The 20,359-nt window shown below is 46.1% G+C and overlaps 1 protein-coding gene across 3 annotated transcripts in view; it reads left to right on the top strand.

Annotated features, from left to right (window-relative positions):
* The window catches only part of Zcchc12 (zinc finger CCHC-type containing 12), a 3,316-nt gene extending 312 nt beyond the window's left edge, over nt 1-3,004 (top strand). The window contains exons 1-4 of one of the 3 annotated variants that reach the window (XM_017800866.2): nt 79-230; nt 390-466; nt 647-779; nt 1,209-3,004. In XM_017800866.2, the coding sequence (XP_017656355.1) occupies nt 1,307-2,512 (1,206 nt within the window). In that variant the 5' untranslated portion in view covers nt 79-230; nt 390-466; nt 647-779; nt 1,209-1,306 and the 3' untranslated portion in view covers nt 2,513-3,004. Of the gene's footprint in view, nt 1-78; nt 231-389; nt 467-646; nt 780-1,208 lie in introns of those variants that run through there. The other 2 variants (XM_008843910.3, XM_017800868.2) reach the window with 2 other exon arrangements.
* The last annotated feature ends 17,355 nt before the right edge of the window (nt 3,005-20,359 follow it).

The following is a 20,359-nucleotide window of genomic DNA, read 5'->3' on the forward strand; positions in this document are numbered from 1 at the left end:
ACTGCTGAAAAAACAAAAAGAGCGGGGGGCCATAATGGAAAAAAGAGAAAAAAAAAAAAAAAAAAAAAAAGGCGGGGGGCGAGCGATTCCCTGGTGCGGATAGGAGAAAATAGGGAAAAGCCCACCGGTAGTAGGCGATTCGTGTCTGGGAGAGTCAGCAATTGCTAGGCTGGCGAAGGAGCTCTCGCATGGCCTGGCTGCGTTGGGGTTCACCTGGAAGCTGCCATTTGGTAAGATTTGCCTGGGCAGGGAAGGGACAGGGGAAGAAGCCACATGCGGGACGAGGGAGAAGGAATGGTGTTTGCCTTAAACCCCCTTTGCACTTCCTCTTAATTTTTCTAGACACTATGGGGGTGGGTGTGTCCAGCTCCTATTCTCTTTCTCTGTAGCAGCCCATCGAAGAGGAATCTGAACTTGAATTCGGTGAAGCTGATCATAGAGCTGGGTAGGCCGACGGTGTCTCGAGGTACAATGGGCTGGGAAGGGGGGGTCGTCTTGGTGTCTTGGATTGTATTCAGAAGGTGGGAGAGGGAATTTTCCGCCTGGTGACAGCCCAACGGGAGGGGGGTGGGGGGCGGAGGATCAGGATGACGATTAAGGCTGGTTCTGACCCTTCCCTTCCCTCCTCGCTATGGCTGTGGCGCAGTCTTGATATTCTGAGCGCCAGGATCCGCGACCGGGTGGACGGAGGCCTACCTTACCCTGGAGACGAGCTTTCTCACTGGAGGATACAGGTTGCAGAGACTGGAAATAAAGACGCACTCCACTTCCCAGCTAGTGTAAGACAGAGAAATCAGGGAGTCATGGGGGCAGGGAAGCTTTGACGAGGGGTGTGTGGTTGAGACCAGAGATCATTAAGTAATGAGGTCTTTTTTTTCAATTTCCGTGAATCTGTGACCACTGTGATTTGAGAGTCCGAAATCAGTTCTACGCACTGATAAATCTAGAATTCGAAGCAACAGTTGCCCTCCCTCTTGGAGGACTGGTGGGAGGGTACGGAGGACGTGGCTGGAATAAACAGCCTGTTGGTACAGGGACACCAGCTAGCTCCAGGAGGCAGTAATTGCGTCTCCTGCAGGATATTTTTAGGACAGTGGACAGATACAAAATGTAATGTGCGCTATTGAGGTAAGAATTACAGCTGCAGCCTGCTCCCTTATTAACTATCCCCCCCCCGTTTCTTTTTTCTTTTATCTCTCTTTTTGCAGCCCCCACTGAGATCTGAGCCCGCTGCACGACTGAAGATTACAAGTTTCTTCTAAAACACCCTGAGCATCTTGTATTAAGATAGCCTAGCCTGTCAGTCATGGCTAGCATCCTTGCACGTATGGCTAACAGCCGGGGGCAGAATGCAGCTTTGCCACCTTGGGCCCATTCCCTGCTGAGGTCCCTGGGGAGAAGTCTTGGTCCTTTAATGGCCAACCTGGCAGAGAGAAACATGAGGGTGTTCTCTGGGAGGGCGGTGCCAGCTCAGGGCGAAGAAACCTTTGAAAACTGGCTGATCCAGGTCAATGGGGTCCTGCCAGATTGGCATATGTCTGAGGAGGAAAAGCTCAAGCGCCTAATGAAAACCCTTAGGGGCCCTGCCCTGGAGGTTATGCGCTTGCTCCAAGCTGCCAATCCCAGCCTAAATGTCGCAGATTTTTTGCGGGCGATGAAACTGGTCTTTGGGGAGTCTGAGAGCAGTGTGACTGCCCATGGTAAATTTTTTAACACTGTGCAGGCACCGGGAGAGAAACCGTGGCTGTATGTGATTCGTTTAGAGGTGCAGCTGCGGAATGCTATTCAGGCAGGGGTCCTTGCTGAGAAAGAGGCTAATAGGACTCGCCTGCACCAGCTCCTTGTAGGGGCTGAGCTAAATAGAGACCTGCGCTACAGGCTTAAGAGTCTTCTCAGGATGTATGCAAATGAGCAGGAACGCCTTCCTGATTTTCTGGAGTTAATCAGGATGATAAGGGAGGAAGAGGATTGGGATGACAGTTTTATTAGAAGGAAGCAGTTCAGAAGATCTGAATCAATAATGGAGAGGGCACTCAGTCCTATGACATTTCACAGCTCCCCAGTAGTGCTCAGCAGTGCTGACTGCAATGTGATAGAGATAGATGACTCTCCTGATGACTCAGATGAGGATGTGATCCTGGTGGAGTCTGAGGACCCTCCACTGTCATCCTCAAGTGCCCCTGTCTTCCTAGGCAGGGCCACATCTCGAGACCAAGTACTGGTCATTGAGCCCCCCAGCATTTCTGATGTTCAGTCTCCTTCCACCAGCGGTGGTTCTGGGCGTAAGGACAGTAACCCTGGGGGTCTACGTAGGACCAGGAAGCGAAAACACACAATCCGCTGTGCCCATTGTGGTGAGGAGGGCCACTCAAAAGAAACCTGTGACACTGAGAATAACAAAGCCCAGGTTTTTGAGAATCTGATTATTACCCTGCAGGAGCTGACACATCCGGGGGAGGAGGGGTCAAATGAGGCCACTGGAGAACCCTATGACCCCTCTGAGCTACATTAAGACGCTAGCGCCTGGCCTTAAGTGAACCCTTATCAGTAGTCAGGGTTCAATGATGGGAAAATTGGGGAGACAGACTTCTAAGTGCATGAATGACTCCACAAAGCAGCTTTCTTTTGGGGTGAGGAAGGGGTCTTGCATACCAACCAGCACAGTGGAGAGAAATGGCCTGAGTTTATTTTCTGTGTGGACCTATTTCCTTGATGGCTTTATTCTCTTTGTGAAAGTGTTACTGTTCAACTGTCTAGTAATAAAGAAAATTACAAAAAAAGAAGTACAAATTACCCTGAACACTCCACCCTGTGTATCAATTGTCAGTCCTCAGCCCTTTGGTGAATATTCTTTAATATTTCTCTATATCTGTGTCCCCAGATAGATGATACATGTATAGGTAAAAGTGATAAAACTGTGTTGTTCTATATGCTGTATTTTTCACCAAAAAAGTATGTTGTGGCCTTCTTTGTCAGTAAATAAATACATATGTATCAGGATCTACTTTAATGTCTCTGTAGCGTTATTTTAGGAAGAAATAAAGGAAAAAAAAGACTCAGAAAGTATAGTGAGAAGCTATAAGAAGGTAGATTATACTCTGAAGTGGGATTTTTTTGAAATCAACCTTGATTTGCACATGGGAGTGGGGGAAGCCAGGCCTGATGATGCAGGTCTTTAATCCTAACTGCTTTCGAGACTGAGGCAGGAAAATCTTGAGTTCAAAGTCTGTTTGAGCTACAGAATGAGTTCAAGACCAGTCTGCAAAAATTACTGAGACCCTGTCTCAAAAATAAAAGGATTGGGGCTGCATCTCAGTAACAGAGCACTTGTCCAGCATGTGTGAGGCTCTAGGTTCACCCTCCAACACCACCAAAAAAGAAACAAAGAATAGGCTGAAATAACCCCCCAAAGCAAAGGGTCCCTCTGTCACAACTATCTTGTCCCCTGCACTATAAAGCTAAATTATGGCTTATAATGATTGATAATACCCCATTGCTTTCTTTTCTAATGTTCCAGAGCAGTCTGCTGGAGGGGCAGTCCAGTGCTGAGGTCGTAGTCCAGCATGGGAATTCCAAGGGTTCAATTCCTGCTCATTTGGGAGGGGACATTTACTCCTTGGGGTAGACTCTTTAAATTTCTGCTGTTGCTTCTGGGCATCCTGGTCTCTTCTGTGGGCTGACTTCACCCTCTGCTGCCTCTCTGATGATGGAAAGGAGAGAGCAGCTGTTCTTAGCTCACCAGCTGCAGACTTTCCTCCTGGCAGTGCTCATCCTGTAAACTACAGCCCAAGGACTCTAAACCCCAATGCAACCCATGGTCACACCTATTCCAATCCCTCCACATAGAGGGAATGAACACCAATCTACTTGTCTGGGCACATGAAGGAACACAGGGACTCAGTAAGTTGAAGCCACCTACACACCATTTTAGCAGAGTAGACAACACTCATGGGGAAAAGAAAGAGGGACCTTCCCAGGAAACTGCCTCTCAGAAGCCCACCCTATCCCATCTCCCTGTTTCAAATTGAAGACTGTTGGAAGAAGATTATGCAACTTTAGACCCTGAGAGTACCTATGCTCTCTGAAGGTGCATACATTCCTATTTTTGTGAGCAGAACAGGGTTGAGGGTGTAGCACAGGATGATTGTGTGTGAGGCACTGTGCGGAGAGTGGAATGGATGTGTACATCAGAGGGCCTGAGAGAGTTTGTCATGCAGAAACTGGGGGCTCCACAGAACTGAGAGGACAAGAGTATGCAGCAGTGGGAGGTGGTGTGTCAGGGGAGACGCACAGAGCTGTGTGGCTCAGGGGACAGGGATGAGGGCAGACCAACCAAGGGACTCCCATGGAGGCTGACAGGGACAGGAGGCCTGGCAGGAATCACAGACCTAGAGTTTCATGCACAGCCTTGGGCTGTGTTGCACCAAGAATGGCACAGATTGGGGATCTCCAAGGCAGGTATTGGAGTTCTAGTTATGTTAGCACTTGATGGTCCACTCAGAAAGGACAAGAGGCCAAGGCTGAGTCCTGGACGGAGCAATAGGATCCTAGGGCTACAAGAAGCCTTTCCCGAACTGCCACACCCAGAACCTGGCTTGAAGTGCTTCCATTTTCCAAAATCACCCCATCAGTCCCTCCTTACTTCTTGCTCTTGCTTCATTCAGGATCCCGCAATCTGTCTTTACAACCTCTACCATTCCTGCCCTCAGGAGCTTTTTTTTAAAGCCTAGGCCTCTTAACCCTCATGACCAGAAGGAAACTAGAAGGAATAGTTGCCTCTGGCTCTTTGTTTTAGAACTCAGTCAGGAACAAAGACTCCAGAGGACCAGTCCTTGCAACCCTTCAGGGTACTTCTGTATTAGTGGCAGCCACTACAATCTGTCTGGAGCCAGAGGGGACACCTCCTGCACTCCCAGGAAGGAGCATTTTAGCTCTGTTCAGGCCCCTAAAGCCACAGGCGCTTCCAATGTCCCCCAGTTCACACAGGTTTTAACTTTTAAAAAAGCATTTTATTTTTATTTTATGTGTATGTGTGTACTGCATGCATGTAGGTAAGTGCACCTGTGTCGTGCAGTGCCCGAGGATGACAGAAGAGGCTGCTGGATCCCCAGGAACTAGAGTTGTTAGACAGTTGTTAGCTGCCATGTGGGTGTTGGGATTCGAACCCGGGTCTTCAGCAAGAACAGTTAGTGTTCTTAACTGCTGAGCCATCTCTCCAGCCCCAGGTTTTAACTCTTAATTTCTACCCACCCCTCTGTAAATCTGCTGTATTAGTTACTTTCCTCCGTGCTGTGTCAAAATACCCGACAAAAGGAACTCTCAGATTCATAGCACAGTCCATCATGGAGAAGGCATAGCAGCGAGGCATGAGTAGGTCGGTCACATTGCACCCATGTTCAGAAAGCAGGGAGAAATGACTGCTGACACTCCTCTCACTTTCTGCTTTTTATTCAGTCTGGGACTCCAGCTCATGGGATGTTGCCACCCACATTCAGGATGGGTCTTCCCTCTTCAGTCAAATCACAATCACAGACATCCCCAGAGATGCGTTGCCATGGTGATTCTAAATCCAGACAAGTTGACAATGAAGATTAGACCTCACATCTACCCTTGCTGAATATCTGTCCCCAATGTCTACTGCAGTTTTAAAACCAGTTCCCTTTGGCTGATGGATTTTTTTTCTAGTTTATAAATACTTGTTGAATGGTTTGCCCAAAGATATAGATTATGCTTCTATTATTGCTTTCTGGCCTCAGGCAGAGTAAAAACATGAAAAGAAAAATAAATCGGTTCTGTCCCACGACCCTCCTTCTCACTGGAGTTACTGGGTTATTCATTATAGAGCACTGCTTGGGAAATCTCTTGTGGGATCTGACAACCCTTTCTCTTCCCTCTCCCTAGCCTCTGTTGTGCACATTCAAAATTGTCAAAACTGTTAATTCATTAACCTGATGACACCTGCCATTTCTTTTCTAGTTCATTTTATGAGACATCATCTTTTTCTTTATGTAAGAAAAATGAATTTTCTCTGATTGGACACCTGGGTATTTATATCAGATTATTGGGATGAGCTGAAAAAAGGTCATCAAGGCATTTGAGGTATGAGGTCATAAGGCATTTCAAGCCATGGACTTTCTTCCTTCTGTTTCCACTCACTGTCGCTATGAGACAAGAATGGGCTTTTGTCTTGTCAGAAGCAGCTGGCCTTTTGCATCACCTCCCTCCTTCCTGGCATCTTTTCTCTGGGTTTCTATGACACACTTCCTTCACGACTCCCTCCTCTCTGACCGTTTTGGAGCCCACTTCTCGGTTTCTGTTATGTCTTCTTCCTCCTCCTGGTCATTGCATAAAAGCAATAAAAATTTAAGAAGTAATTACCACTGAGTTTTTAAAGAGTTCTTTTTTTTTTTTTTTTTCCATGCCCCATCAAGCCCTTTAAACACATCAATTTTTTTTTTTTTTGGTCTTTTTGAGACAGGGTCTCCCTGTAGCCCTAGGTGGCCCAGAACTCATTATATAGACCAGGCTGGCCTTGAACTCACAAAGATCCACCTGCCTCTGCCTCCCAAATGCTGGGATCAAAGGCATGTACCACCACCCCTGGCATACATCAGTCCTTTTAATCCTCACACAACCCTGTAAGACAGACATTACTGTGAGCACATATCTCTAATTGGAAACAGGCTGAACACTTCAGAAACTCTCCTGGGGTCATGGAGCCAGTTATCTGGGCAACTAGAGGTAACTGATTCCAAAGCCTGAATTCCTTCTATGTCTCATGTGTTCAAAGCACCCTGTCATGCGATGGTACTTGCCACATATATCACACAAGGAAATGAAAGGCTTATAAATCCAAAATAAAGCCTGCTGTTAGTAGATGTGCCATGTATATGAAATTAGCACAAGGGTAATCCTTGTAGTTTCTCAAGAAATGGCAGCTACTGAATTAGAATGTATTATTTTGCTACAGAAGGAAGGACAGGAGAAATTCATCTGAGGATGTGACAGTCTGACTCCTTGAACTACACAAAGCCTGGCCCCTGATGGGAAAAATACACGATTCAGGAATACCTGGGATTTACAGCTGATGGTCAAATGATAATAGAATACTTGTCAACTGCTGATGTGGATTTCTTGAACAAGACCAACATTACCCTCCTCCATACATGGCAGGAGGTAAGGTTTGTGCATCCCCAGAGGTGTTCCCTTTTCCTTACATGCTAAAGACTCTCCTGTTCTTTCAGACAGCTCAAAACCAAACTATTCTCTTTAGCAATAAGTGTCAGTGAGGAGAGGGGGGATACTGATATCAAAGTGACACAGAACCTTCCCGGTGCATGGTGGGAAGGAGGTATGAGTCCTTAACAATCCAAGCAACTGTGTGTTGCCATAACCAGGGATCCCAGGGACAGGATAAAAACATGCAGAGTCGCTGGGTGTGGTGGCACATGCCTGTAGTCCTAGCACTTCAGAGGCAGAAGCAGGTGGATCTCTATGAGTTTAAGGCCAGCCTGGTCTACATAGTGAGTTCCAGGCCAGGAGGGGCTACAGGGAGACTCTGTTTCAAAAAGACCAAATAAAAAAAAAAAGATGCAGAGTCCTAGCTAGCATAGAAGTAAAATATTTTTGCAGGTATATATACATGGCTTGATGAAGCACAGAAAGAGTCCCTTTTCATTAGGCCTTAACTAAGGAAAGAACAAAGAGTAAAAAGTAAGAAAGGGACTGGAGAGATGGCTCAGTGGTTAAAAGCACTGGCTGCTCTTGCAGAGGACCTGGGTTCACTTCTCAGTACCTACATGGTGGCTAACAACCATCTGCAACTCCAGTTCCAGGGGATTTGGTGCTCTCTTCTGGCCTCTGCAGGTATTGCGTGCATGGGTGCACTTACAAGCAGGTAAAACACTTATAAAATAATTTTTTTATATTTTATATTTTATTTATTATTTTTATTTTATGTGTATAAGTGTATTGCCTGCATGCATGTAAGTGCACCCGTGTCATTCAATGCCCACAGAGGGCATTGGATCCCCTGGAACTAGAGTTACGGATGGTTGTTAGGTGCCATGTGGGTGCTGGGATCCAAACCTAGGTCCTCTGCAAAAGCAGCCAGTGCTCTTAACCACTGAGTCATATTTCCAGCCCCACAAATAACTTTTTTTAAAAAGAGTAAAAAAACTATTATCTACACATCATAAAAAGTATACGAATGCATGAATTTATAAAATTGATGTCTTAGCACCCATCTGGGAAAAATGTTGTCAATTAGAATATCATTCTAGGTTAAGGTACAGTAGGTGCTTATAGTAAACCATTGTTCTCATTTTCTATTTTGATGGAAATTTTGGTGACTTATACAAATTATAAGCTGCATGTTATCAAAAGCGGGTGGGGTAGAGAGTGCAGAGCTAGATCTTGTGGCCTCATTTTGACAGGGTATATGGATACCCTGTTGTTCATCACAGACCAGAGCTGACAACCTAGTAGGGTTCCCACAACTGTGCCCTTAGATATGTATTGTATTCACTAGCCCCACTTTACAGACAAGGACAGCAAAGCACGCCAACTTCTAATCACTCATTGAAGATCACACAGCCAGTATGGGCTACAGTAGGAATTGAACTACAGAAGTCAAAAGTCATTACTGATGTTGCTCCTGAGGTTCAAATATATGATCACTCTATTGGCCATATCATTGCACCAATTTTTACTTACCATGTCAGTCAGTAGAATAGCCTCAGTCTAATTTCTTTCATTAAACAAGACAGAAAAAAAAAATGATCTCTTTAGGAAAGTTCCATCTCAGAGTATGAAACCTTCTCCTCATATTCATTCTTATATGCAATTTCTGGGAAAAAATAATAAAAATAACAAACTATTATTGGGAATCTGGGAAATAGTCTCTCTCTCATACTGCTGGTAAGACTAGGGACCAACACACTCTTGCTGGTAGACTGACTAGTGAATGTATCAATGGCTTAAATATGCAAATCACTGGATCCAGCAATTTTACTTCCTAAAATTGATGCTGATAAAATAGCTGAACAAATGTAAAAGATTTTATAAACAAAGATATTCACCCACATTTTGTGTGTGTGTGTGTGTGTGTGTGTGTGTGTGTGTGTGTGCGTAAGCCAGAGGATAGCCTCAGGTATTGTTCCTAAAGCACCATTCACCATGTTTTTTGAGATAGGGTCTCTTGCTGGCCTGGACCTCACCCAGTAGGTTATGCTGGCTGACTGTGAGCCCCATGAGTCCACCTCTTCACTAGAATTACAAGCATGACCCACTATACCCAACTTTTTTTTGAGACAGGGTCTCCCTATAGCCCCAGGTACCATGAAATTTGATATATATTGATAGATAAAATAGCCTATGGATGGATCCAGTTCATCGGGAGAAAGCACCAGGACACAGATAAAACTCCATTGGAATAGAGTTTATTAGCAAAGGAACACATGGGACAGATTCCCTTCCAGGCAGGGAAAATGTCTGCTAGGGTCCTGAGCTGGCGTCTTTTAAAGGGGGAGGCTTCTGGGGGTTGCAGAAGGTGGGAAGATATATTTTTTTAAAGTTGAGGGGGGGAGCGGGAGTGCGGGACTGTTAAAACCTGCCCTCTTTAGAGATTAAAGGGGAAGCCTGCTGTGTTGGCCAAACAGTGGAGCAAAGTCTGCTTCTCTTGACTCCAAAGACCAGGGTGCTTATCAGCTCGGTTCCCTTTTCTCAGAGGCCTGTGAGGTCCTCCATGAGGCCCTGTTGGTGAGGGGGAGGGGCTATCTGAACCTTAACATATACATATACATACATATACATATATATATGGCTGGTCTCCATCTCACAGAGATCCACTTACCTCTGCCTCCTGAGTACTAGAATTGAAGGTGTATGCCACCATGCCCAGCCCTACACCCAGCTTTTATACTTTGGTGCTGGGGGATCTGAATTCAAGTCTTCATGCTTGCATGGGAAATCTTTATACTGACTGACTGAATTATTGCCCCAGCTACCAACCTGGCTTTTTACTGGTAGCAGTGAAAAACTGGAATCAGCTTAAAATATACATATCAGTTACTTTTCTTGTTGTTATGACCAAATATCTGGACAATCAGCAACTTAAAGGAGAGTTTATTCTGGGTTACAATTTAAAGAGGGATATAGTCTATCATGGTGGGGAAGACATGTCAACAGGAGCATGAGACAGCTGGTCATGTTGTGTCTACAGTCAGAAAGCAGAGAGAGAGAGCAGGAACTGGAGGCAGGCTAGGAAATCTCAAAGCCCATCTCCAGTGATCCACTTCTTTCACTTAGGCCCCAACACAAGGGCCAACCCCTGCTGGGGACCAAGTGTCCAAACACATGAGCCTATGAGAAACATTTCTTGTTCAAACCACAATGCCACAAGTAAGGTTTTGCTGAATGAATTAGGTTCCATGTGTGCAGTGGAATGCTGCACATTTAAAACTCTAGGAATGCTGTCAGATCATTGGATTGAACTAGCTGAACCACATCTGGTTGTTCTGCTGGGATGTTTGTGTTTATCTTAGACCTCCTAATGTGCTGCTCCATTGAGCCAGACCCTTCCTTTACCTGTGAAAACACTGGTCAAGGATTATCATTGCACCAGGTAGATTGTGTCAGCTCTCCTTGATTCCATTAAAGTCCATTACCTGTATCCTGGGTATTATATATCATTCTGTTATAACTGCTTACATGATGACCTGTCTTCCCCACTAGGCTTATAGCCCAGGTGCCCAGGATGGTGTCAGTGGATTATCTTGACACATACTCAGACCAGACATGCCCTCATCTCACATGTTTGTACTAGCTTTTGCCACTGTTTCTCCAGATAACCCTGAAACGTGATTCCTCACAATGCTCCAATGTGTGCTCAAACATGTAAAACTCAAATTTACAATGAGTTTTATTCTGAACAGCCCATTTAAAACTTCACATCTGGCTAGCTTCCTTCTCATTCCCTCTTATCTGCTTTATTTTTTCCATTGCACGCTTCTCTTTGACTATGCTGCACTACATAATTAACTGATTTATTGCATTGTACATTGCTGTATCTCCCCACTATGCTATAAATCCCACAAGGGTGGGAATCTTTGTCTACTTAACACACAGGGCATCCTCAGCTGCTAGACTGCTACTTAGAACATAACTGGTTTGTAAATGTTTATGGTTGAAATGAATGAAATGCCTGGACACACAGGAGGCACCCAATGAATGGCAGCTATTGCTACTGCTGCCCACTTAGAAAAGGTAGTGCTGGAGAGGATATTGTCTTGGAGAGAACAGAGGACATTAATAAACTGATATCAAGGTACTTGATGAGATCAGAAACCTAGGAGATATTCTAGATTAACTGCTTCATTCTCATTCTTCCAGAGTGTCACTTACTGCTTCCAGTATTCGCTCTTGGCCTGAGAGAAATTGGGAGGTGATGTTTCTTTGTAGTTGTATCCATGTCTGAACATCAAAATTTAAGTTTAAGGGTTCAAATCCTAATTTGCCCCATGAATTTGTAAATATTAAAAATAAATGCCCTGACAGCGGTTGGGGAGATGGCTCAGTTGGGAAAGTGTTTATCACATGATGTTGAGAACCTGTATTTGGGTCCCCACCACCCATGTAAAAATCTGAAGCTGGTGATGTTTGATTGTAACCTCAAAGCTGGGGAACAGAGACAGATGGATCCCTGAAGTTCATTGATCAGACAGCCTGGCCGAATCCATGAACTTCAGGTTCGGTGAAAGATCCTGTCTCAGTAAATAGAAGGCAGACAATCAAAGAAAGACACCACACACACACACACACACACACACACACACACACCCTGCTCTGAAACATATTGGTGTTTGGGGTACTCTGCTATTTTCCTGAGGAACAATCAAGAATAATAATGACATGACTTTTCATCAATTGTGTTGACTACATCAACAATACACTAACAATTATTGATCTCCTTTTAGAAGAAATTAGTCTTGGCAAGAGACAGTAATAAGCTGTGCTTATAAACAAATAATAAATTGGGCTCTAAAATCTGTGAAGTCTGAGCATATGCTTCAAGTAAAGTTATTGCTGAGAAAAACGAAATAACAGTGGAAGGTCATTGGGTAGGGCAGATATGAAAACTTGACCAGTTTCCTGTGCAACACAGAGTAAATCTGTTTGAAAAATTGTAAGTAATAGAAACAGTTTCTTAGTGAGGTCATGATAGAATCATTGATTCTTAAAACTAAAGAAATGGTACTTGGGGCTGGAGATATGGCTCAGTTGATAATGTGGCTAACATGCATGAAGCTCTGAGTTTGACTGATGCCAGAATTGCATAAACTGGGCAGGTATATGATCTCAGCACTCAGGAGGCAGGAAGATTCGAAGTTCAAGGCCATCCTCAGCTACACAGCAAGGTTGAGGCCACCCTGGGATACAAGAAACCATAGCTCATTATGTTCCTCCCTAAAGTCCCTCAGGCATCCAGTTCCAGGGGATCCGATGCCCTCTTCTGGCAGGTGGTTAAACAGGCCAATGATGCTTTAATTTTTTTTTATTTTAATTTTATGTGTTTAAGTGTATTGCCTGCATGTATGTAAGTGCACCTGTGTTGTGCAGTGCCCAGTAGAAGCCAGGAGAGGGCATCGGATACTTGGCAACAGGAGTTACAGAGGGTTCTGAGCCCCCAGGTGAGAGCTGGGAACTGAACACAGGTCCTCTGCAAGAGCAACCAGTGCTCCTAATCATAGAGCCATCTCTCCAGCCCCTTGTTTCTGTTGCAGAGGCTAAGACCATGTCATTCACCTTATGCCCAGGAAGGGGTTCAGGCCTGGTCAGGCTCAACTGGTTTTCACTGAATTCAGCTAAGCTCAGGTGGGCCTAGACTGGATTCAGGAAGGCTCCCCTGGTCTGGGCTGGGCTCCATAGGATTCCATTGAACTCAAGTGGACTCGGTAGTTTTCAGTTGGGCCAGGACTCATTTTGGATCGTCAAAGCTCTGCTGTGCTTGGCTACATTTGACTTACTGATTGAGACAAGGTCTCACTATGTAGGCCTGGGTGATCTGGAGCTCACTATGTAGAACAGGCTGGCCTCAAACTCCCAGAGATGCTCCAGTCTCTGCTTCAAAAGTGCTGGGATTAAAGACTTGCGCCACCACGCCCATGTAGCCGGGTTCCCCTATGGGTCTCACTAGCCTCCTTAAAGTCCCTCTGGCTTCCTCTGGACTGCTCTGGGTTCAGGCGCCGCTCCACCAAAGGCTGATCCCAAATGACACTCGGCTAGGTTCAGCTATGCTTGCCTAGACTCAGTTGGACTCGGGTTGCTGAATGCAGTTGGGCTCCACTATACTAGGCCATCTACAGCCAGACTTGACTGGGTTCAGCTAGATTTGGTTAGGACTCCGCGGGTTTCCTTTGTGTTTGGCTACACTAGGTTGGACTCGGCTGGGTTCGGTTATGCTCTGCTGAACTCAGATGAAATCTGGTGGAATCCGTTACACTTCCCCCGGACTTGGCTGGGTTCCTCTAGGCTTAGCTGAAATCAGTTGAACTTGCCTGGGTTAGGATATGCTCTGTTGGAATTCGGATAAGTTCAGTTGGAACTCAGTGGGGTTCCGCCAGGATCGGGTAGACTCAGCTAGGTTCGGCAGGGCTCGTCTGGACTCGGCGGGATTCCTCGAGACTCGATTAGTCTCGGCTACACTAGACTATGCTCGGTTGGCCTCTAATGGCACTTGGCTGGGTTCGGCTAGGCTTGTCTGGATCCAGCTTGGTTCAACTATTTTCGGCTGAACTCGGCTGGAATCTGCTGGACTCGGCTATGCTCAGCAGGACTCGGCTGGGTTCCTATGCTTAGCTGAAATCGGTTGGACTCTCCAGGGTTCGGTTATGCTCGGCTCCACTCGGCTATAGTAGGATGAACTCGGCTGAGTTCGGCTGGACTCGGCTGGGCTGGGCTAGGGTCATGTGGATTTGGTTCGGTTCGGCTAAACTCGGTTAGTCTCGGTTGGAATCAGCTATATCAGTTGGTCTCCAAAGGGACTCGACCGGACATGGCTGGATTCAACTATGCTTCGCTGAACTCCACTGAGTTCCGCTATGTTCAGCTGAACTGGGCTAACTCTGAGAGTTTGGCTCTGCTTGGCTGAACTCAGAATAGATTGAGTTTGGATAGGTTCATTTGAGACTCGGCTGGGTTCAGCCAGGTTCAGCTTGACTCAACTGGTACAGGATGGACTCGGTTGGGTTGGGTTGGGTTGGTTTCAGCTACGCTCGGTTTTTACTTGGACTCGACCGAGTTCAGATAGGTTTCAACTAAGTTCAGATAGGTTTGGTTGAGATTCGGCTGGGTTCCGCTATGCTTTGCTGGTCTCAAATGGAAGCTTACTGGGTTCGGTTGTGCTCCGCTGGTCACAAATGGGACTCGGCTGAGTTCAGCTATGCTCGGCTGAACTCGGTTATACTCGGCTGAGACTCGGCTATACTCGGCTGAACTCGGTTTGACTCGGCTATGCCTGGTGTACTCGGCTGGGTTCGGCTATGTTCGGCTGGCCTCAGCTAGACTCAGTTCGACTCGGATTCTGAGTTCTGATAGGTTCGGGTGGCACTCGGTTGGGTTGGCTGTGCTCGGCTGGACTCAGACTCGACTGAGTTCAGATACGTTTAGTTGAGACTCGGGTGGGTTCGGCTACGCTCGGCTGATTTCGAATGGGACTCTGCTGGTTCGGCTATTCTACGCTGGCCTGAAATGGGACTTGGCTGGGTTCCCCTCTAATCGCTCAGACTTGTCTGGGATCGGCTGCACTCGGCTGGGACTCAGCAGGGTACGGCTACACTCAGCTGGAACTAGGCTGGACTCATTCGACTAAATTCAGACAGTTTCGGTTGACACTCGGCTGGGTTAGGCTCTGCTCGGCTGCAGTGGGACTCGGCTAAGTTCGGTATGATGGACTAGGACTCGACTAGGTTTGGTTGAATTCGGTTTGACGCGGCTATGCTGGCTCGCTGGGCTTGGCTGGATTTGGCTTGAGTGAACTCAGTTGCACTTACTTGGGTTCGGCTATGCTCAGCTAGACTAGACTTGGAACTTGACTGGGTTCAGCTGAACTTGTCTGGGACTCGGCTATGCTCCCCTGAACTTGGTTGGAGTCAGTTGAGTTCGGCTGTGTTCGACTGGTCTGGGCTGGACTCGGACTCAGATAGGTTCAGCTCGAACTCGGAAGGGATTCTGCTATGCTCTGTGGGATTTGGCTGAGTTCGGCTATGTTCAGATAAACTCGGCTGAACTTGGTTGAACTCGGTTGAACTCGGGTGAATTCGGCTAGATTCGGCTAGGTTCGCCTGGGACTCAGCTGGGATCGGCTATGCTAGGTTGCACCCGGACTTGGCCCAGTTCGGCTAGGTTCGGCTGGGTTTGGCTGTGCTCGGCCGAACTCGTTGGGCTCGGGATCGGGATCGGTAGAATCGGCTGCGTTCAGCTATACTCAGCTGAACTCGGATTCGACTGCGTTTGGATAGGTTTGGCTTGGTTCACGTATACTCGGCTGAACTCTGTTGGATTCAGCTGAACTCGGTTGGATTCGGCTGGGTTCGGTTTTACTTCACTAAGTTCAGATATTTTCGACTGAGATCTGCTATGGTCAGCTAGTTGAATGGGAATTGGCTATGCTCTGCTGGGTTTGGCCATGCCGGCTGGACTGAGACTTTGTTGAGTTCGCATAGGTTTGGTTGGGTTCTGCTATACTCGGCTGAACTCGGTTCGGCTATGCTCCAGTGTTCTCGATTGGGACTCGGTTAGATTCGGTTATGCTTGGCTAGACTCGGCAGGATTCGGCTGTGCTCGGCTAAACTCGGCTGGAACGCAGCTGAGTTCAGTTTGGCTATGTGCAGCTCGGCTGATAGTTTCGGCTGATTTCGGCTAGAATCGTCTAGAATTGGCTGAGTTAACAGTTTGGCTATGTGCAGCTTGGCTGATAGTTTCGGCTGATTTCGGCTAGAATCGTCTAGAATTGGCTGAGTTCGGCTACACTCAGTTGGTGTAGGCAGGGCTCTCCTGTTCTTGGATCTTTCGAGCCTGGCTGAGTTCGGATAGAATACGTTGGGACTCGGCTGCGTCCAGCTATGCTCGGTTGGGCTATTCTGGACTTGGTTGTCTTCGGCTACACTCCGTTGGTACAGGCTGGGTTCAGCATATTTGGCTTGACTCGGCTGGGACTCGACTAAACTGAACTCGGCTATGAAGGCTGGACTCGCTGGGTTCTGCTATGCTCAGCTGCGTTTGCTCGCTAGGGTCGGACTTGGCTGAGTTCGGATAGGTTCGGTTGGGATTCGGATGTGTTCGGCTATATTCGGCTAATCTCGAATGATACTCGGTTAGTTCCTCACTAAATTTGGCTGAAAACGATTTGGTTCGGCTGCCTGGACTCCGTCTCAGCTGGGTTCGGCTATGCACGGTTTATGCTCGGCTAAGCTCGGTTTGACTCGGCTAGCTTTGGCAATGCCTAACTCAGCTGGGTTCCCCTATGCTCGGCTACTCGGTTAGACTCGGCTAGATTCGGCTTTACTTGCAGCACAGAGTTCGGATAGGTTCGGCTGGGACTCAGCGGAGGTTCGGTTACCCTACGCTGGTCCCGACAGGGCTCTGCTCTGTTCTGCTGAACTCTGTTGGATTCAGCTGGCTTCGGCAATGCCCTGTTGGTTTCTGCTGCTTCTGCTGTACTCGGCTGGGACTGGGCTGAGTTCTGGTTCTGCTTTGCTAGTTTAAATTCTGACTTAGCCGAGTTCAAATAAGTTCGACTGGGTTCGGCTATAGTCCGTTGGTCTAAGCTGCTTTCGGCTATGCTTGGCTGGATTCGGTTGGGTTCTGCTGTGATCAGCTCGATTCATCTGGGTTTGGCTATTCTTGGCTGGACTCAGACTCGTCGGAGTTGAGATATGTTCGTCTGGACTCTGTTGGGTTCGGCTATGTTCCACTGAACTTGGTTAGACTCGGTTGGATTTGCCTATGTTTGCTAGCCTCGGAGTCCGGTGAGTTCGGTTAGGTTCTGCTAGGACTCAGCTGAGTTCGGATAGGTCGACTAGGACCTGACTGAGCAGCTAGATTCGGCTGGGACGGGCTAGATTTGGCTGAATCTGGTCAGACTCGGCTAAGATCGGCTGTATTCAGTTGGACTCGGACTCAGCTGAGTTCACTGACCGTTTGGCCGGGAATCGGCTGAAATTGGTTTAACCCAGACAGGTTAAGCTATGCTGGGCTGGACTCGGCTGGGTTTGGCTAGGCTCTGCTGGGATTTGGACGTTAATCACTGGGACTTTGCTGGGTTCAGCTGTTCTCAACTGGGATTTGGCTGGGTTCGGCTAGGCTTGGCAAACCTTCATTGGGTTTATCAAGACTAGGCTGGGTTCTGCTAGGGTCTTCTGGGACTGGGGGTTGGGTTATGCTCAGCTGGGTTCACTATGCTGGGCTAGGTTCTGTTGTACTCAGGAAGGCTCACTGACTTGGACTCGGGTAGGCTGGGCTAGGATTAGTTAAACTTGTCTGGGAGGTGACCACGTGACAGTGCATCTGACCGAGGATTGTGCAGATTGAGAGCACTGGAGAAGTGTGATGAGAGTGGAGATGCACTGGCTGGCTCAGGCTGCTTTCTTCCTCCCTGATAGGTCTTTATCTCCGTAGCAGCCAGAGGGTGAGACAGCAGCGGCGAGAGAGCAGCTGAAGTTGGGGGTGGAGGGGGGCGGTAGTGACCGCGTGAGTTTCAGAGCATCAGAAAATTCAGGAGGCGACACCTCACTTTGACTTTGTGGCAGCTTTTACCCTTCCCACAAGACAGGAGAAACTGACTTTGAGCCTTTCCCCAGGTCAGAGAGCTGCGCCTTCCATCTTTTGGTGCTTTCTTTTAGAGGACTCCTAGGGAGTGGGTGTAGGGTAGTAGTAGGTGCTTTGTTGCTCTTGCCTGATTAGCAGTGTTTGCTTCTCACCATTTCCACCGACATGCCATAATTAAACAAGCCACCTGCTTCAGAACAGAGCTTGAGTTCCAATTACCTGAGTGATTGCCTGAATGGGGGTTTTGGGCAGGCACAAACATCATTCAAACCACACTCTGGGACACACCAAAGGGGGGAAAAAGCCCACCTAAATTATACACCTCATGGCATTGTACCATTTCATAGAAAAACATGCTAACTTTGCTGTTTTTGTTAGCCCAACTTCCAAGTGTCACCTGACAAAACTGCCTCAGAAACTGATTTCACCACAGTTCTTCGTAGAGGTAGTCAACATGGCCAGGACACACACACACACACACATGACGTGGATGGGGACACGGACGGACAAATGAGAATATACTCCAGAGATTTTCCCAGCATTATGCTTTACAGCACACTATAAAATTCACTCATTTTATATATACAGTTATTTTTAGTAAACTTAAGGAGTTGTGCAAATACCAGCACAATCTGGTTTTAGAACAGTTTTATCACCCCACCCCCCGAAATTCCCTTAAGCTTATTTGCACTTATTCTCCCCTCTTCCCTTGTCTCGAGGAACTACTTATCTGTCTTCTGTCTCTATATAGGTGATTTTTCTGGCTATTTCATACGAATGAACTAATACCATATGTGGTCTTTTGTCACAGGCTTCTATCACTTGCCACGGTGTTTTCAAGGTTCAGTCACGTAGCACTACAATTCTTCAAGTTTTTATTTGAACATTCATTTTTCAGCTGTGGTGGGACAGAAACAATGAGAGTTGTATGGCAAGTGCTGTGGTGGAGCTGATCAGGGTGCTTTGAGGAGCCAGAGAGATACTTAATTTAGCTTGGGCAGGACACATGGAGGAAAGTATGAAGGAGACCTTTTAGCACTGTATTATGGGAGTCAAACAAAAAAGAAAAAATGAACTGTTTTTTTTGAGACCACGTCCATTCCTTATTTGAAATATAAACAATCAATGAAATTATACAATCCCCACATCAAATATGAAAAGAATTCTTCCATGGAACATCTGAATATGAGTGACAACTATACTCAACTACTTTTAATTATTATAATTCCAGATCGTCCAGGATACAATAGCAATAGACTGCTGTGCTACTATTTAGGCATGAGAAATTAAAACCACCAAAAGTGACATGGATGGACAATAATTTAAAAAAAACCCTTCTGTTTGTTTTAAGAACTAAGTGGAAAATATTTGAGCTCTATTATTCCTAGCAGGAACCGTATCACCTGTGCAGAGTTTAAACACTTCTGATAAAATAATGTGTATCTATATTCACTGAAAATTTAGCAAAATACTTTTTTTGTTGTTGGTTTTTTTCTGAGACAGGGTCTGACTATATAGCCCTGGCTGGCCTGAACTACGTGGCCAGGTTGGCCTTAAAGAGCAAATCCTCCTGTGCTGGGATTACAGGTGTGAAGGCCACCACACCCAGCTAGCAGAATACTTTTAAGGTATAGAGGTCTAAATACCTTGAGATTATTGAGGAAGACTGTTAAGCAAACTCCTCAGGGCTAGCTTCAGCCCTGTTCTTAGATGCATTCTACCTAGATATGTACTAAGAAACTTCACAGAATAAGAAATATGAACCACAGTGAGGCGTTCTTTTCTATTTTTTATAGTACCTCAGACTTTGAGTTCAAAGTATGCACACTTAGGAAATGAAGTCACAGTTAAAGAGATTACAGAGATCTATGTGTTGTTGGAAGCCATGTGAACAGTCGTTCTTTTTGTAATTTCATCAATTACTAGTTCTCTGGACTCCAGCAGAACACAAGGTCCACAAGCTAAATGATGGCTTTGTTGTTTAAAATGTGTATGATCTCAGTGTGGGCTAGTGAATTCTGACTAGCCTAGCTCTAACTGAATTGGTAATTCCTAAATAAGAGTGAATCTAAATTCCCAATGCAAATAAAATTGGACCCCCAAACTATCCGCATAGTAAAGTTCATCTTTAATACAAAGTTAGACTATAATGTCTCTGCAACATTTTTTTCCAGCTGTAGCTCTTCCATTCAGAAATTAGAAAACATCTTTTCCTTAATTTTTTTTCATTTGTTTTTGAGACAGGGTCTCATGTAGCTGAGGCTGGCCTAGAACTTCCTAAGTAGCTGAGGCAGACTTTGAATTCCAGATCCTCCTGCATGGACCTCCCAAGTGCAGGATTAAAGGCCATGCCAGGATACCAAGCTCATTGCGTTGGTTACTCTCTCTGTTTTCCTCAGTTTATGGACAGCCTTAAAAAGCATTAATTTATAAAGTTTGTTATGAATTTAAATGTTATCTGTATTTGATGTGTTTATAAAGCACTCAAAATTATAGTTTATGTGAACAACATGTCTGAAAATAAAATAACACT

The sequence above is a fragment of the Nannospalax galili genome, unplaced genomic scaffold, assembly GCF_000622305.1.
Source record: "Nannospalax galili isolate Female #2095 unplaced genomic scaffold, S.galili_v1.0 scaffold311, whole genome shotgun sequence".
In the NCBI taxonomy this organism is placed as follows: Eukaryota; Metazoa; Chordata; class Mammalia; order Rodentia; family Spalacidae; genus Nannospalax; species Nannospalax galili.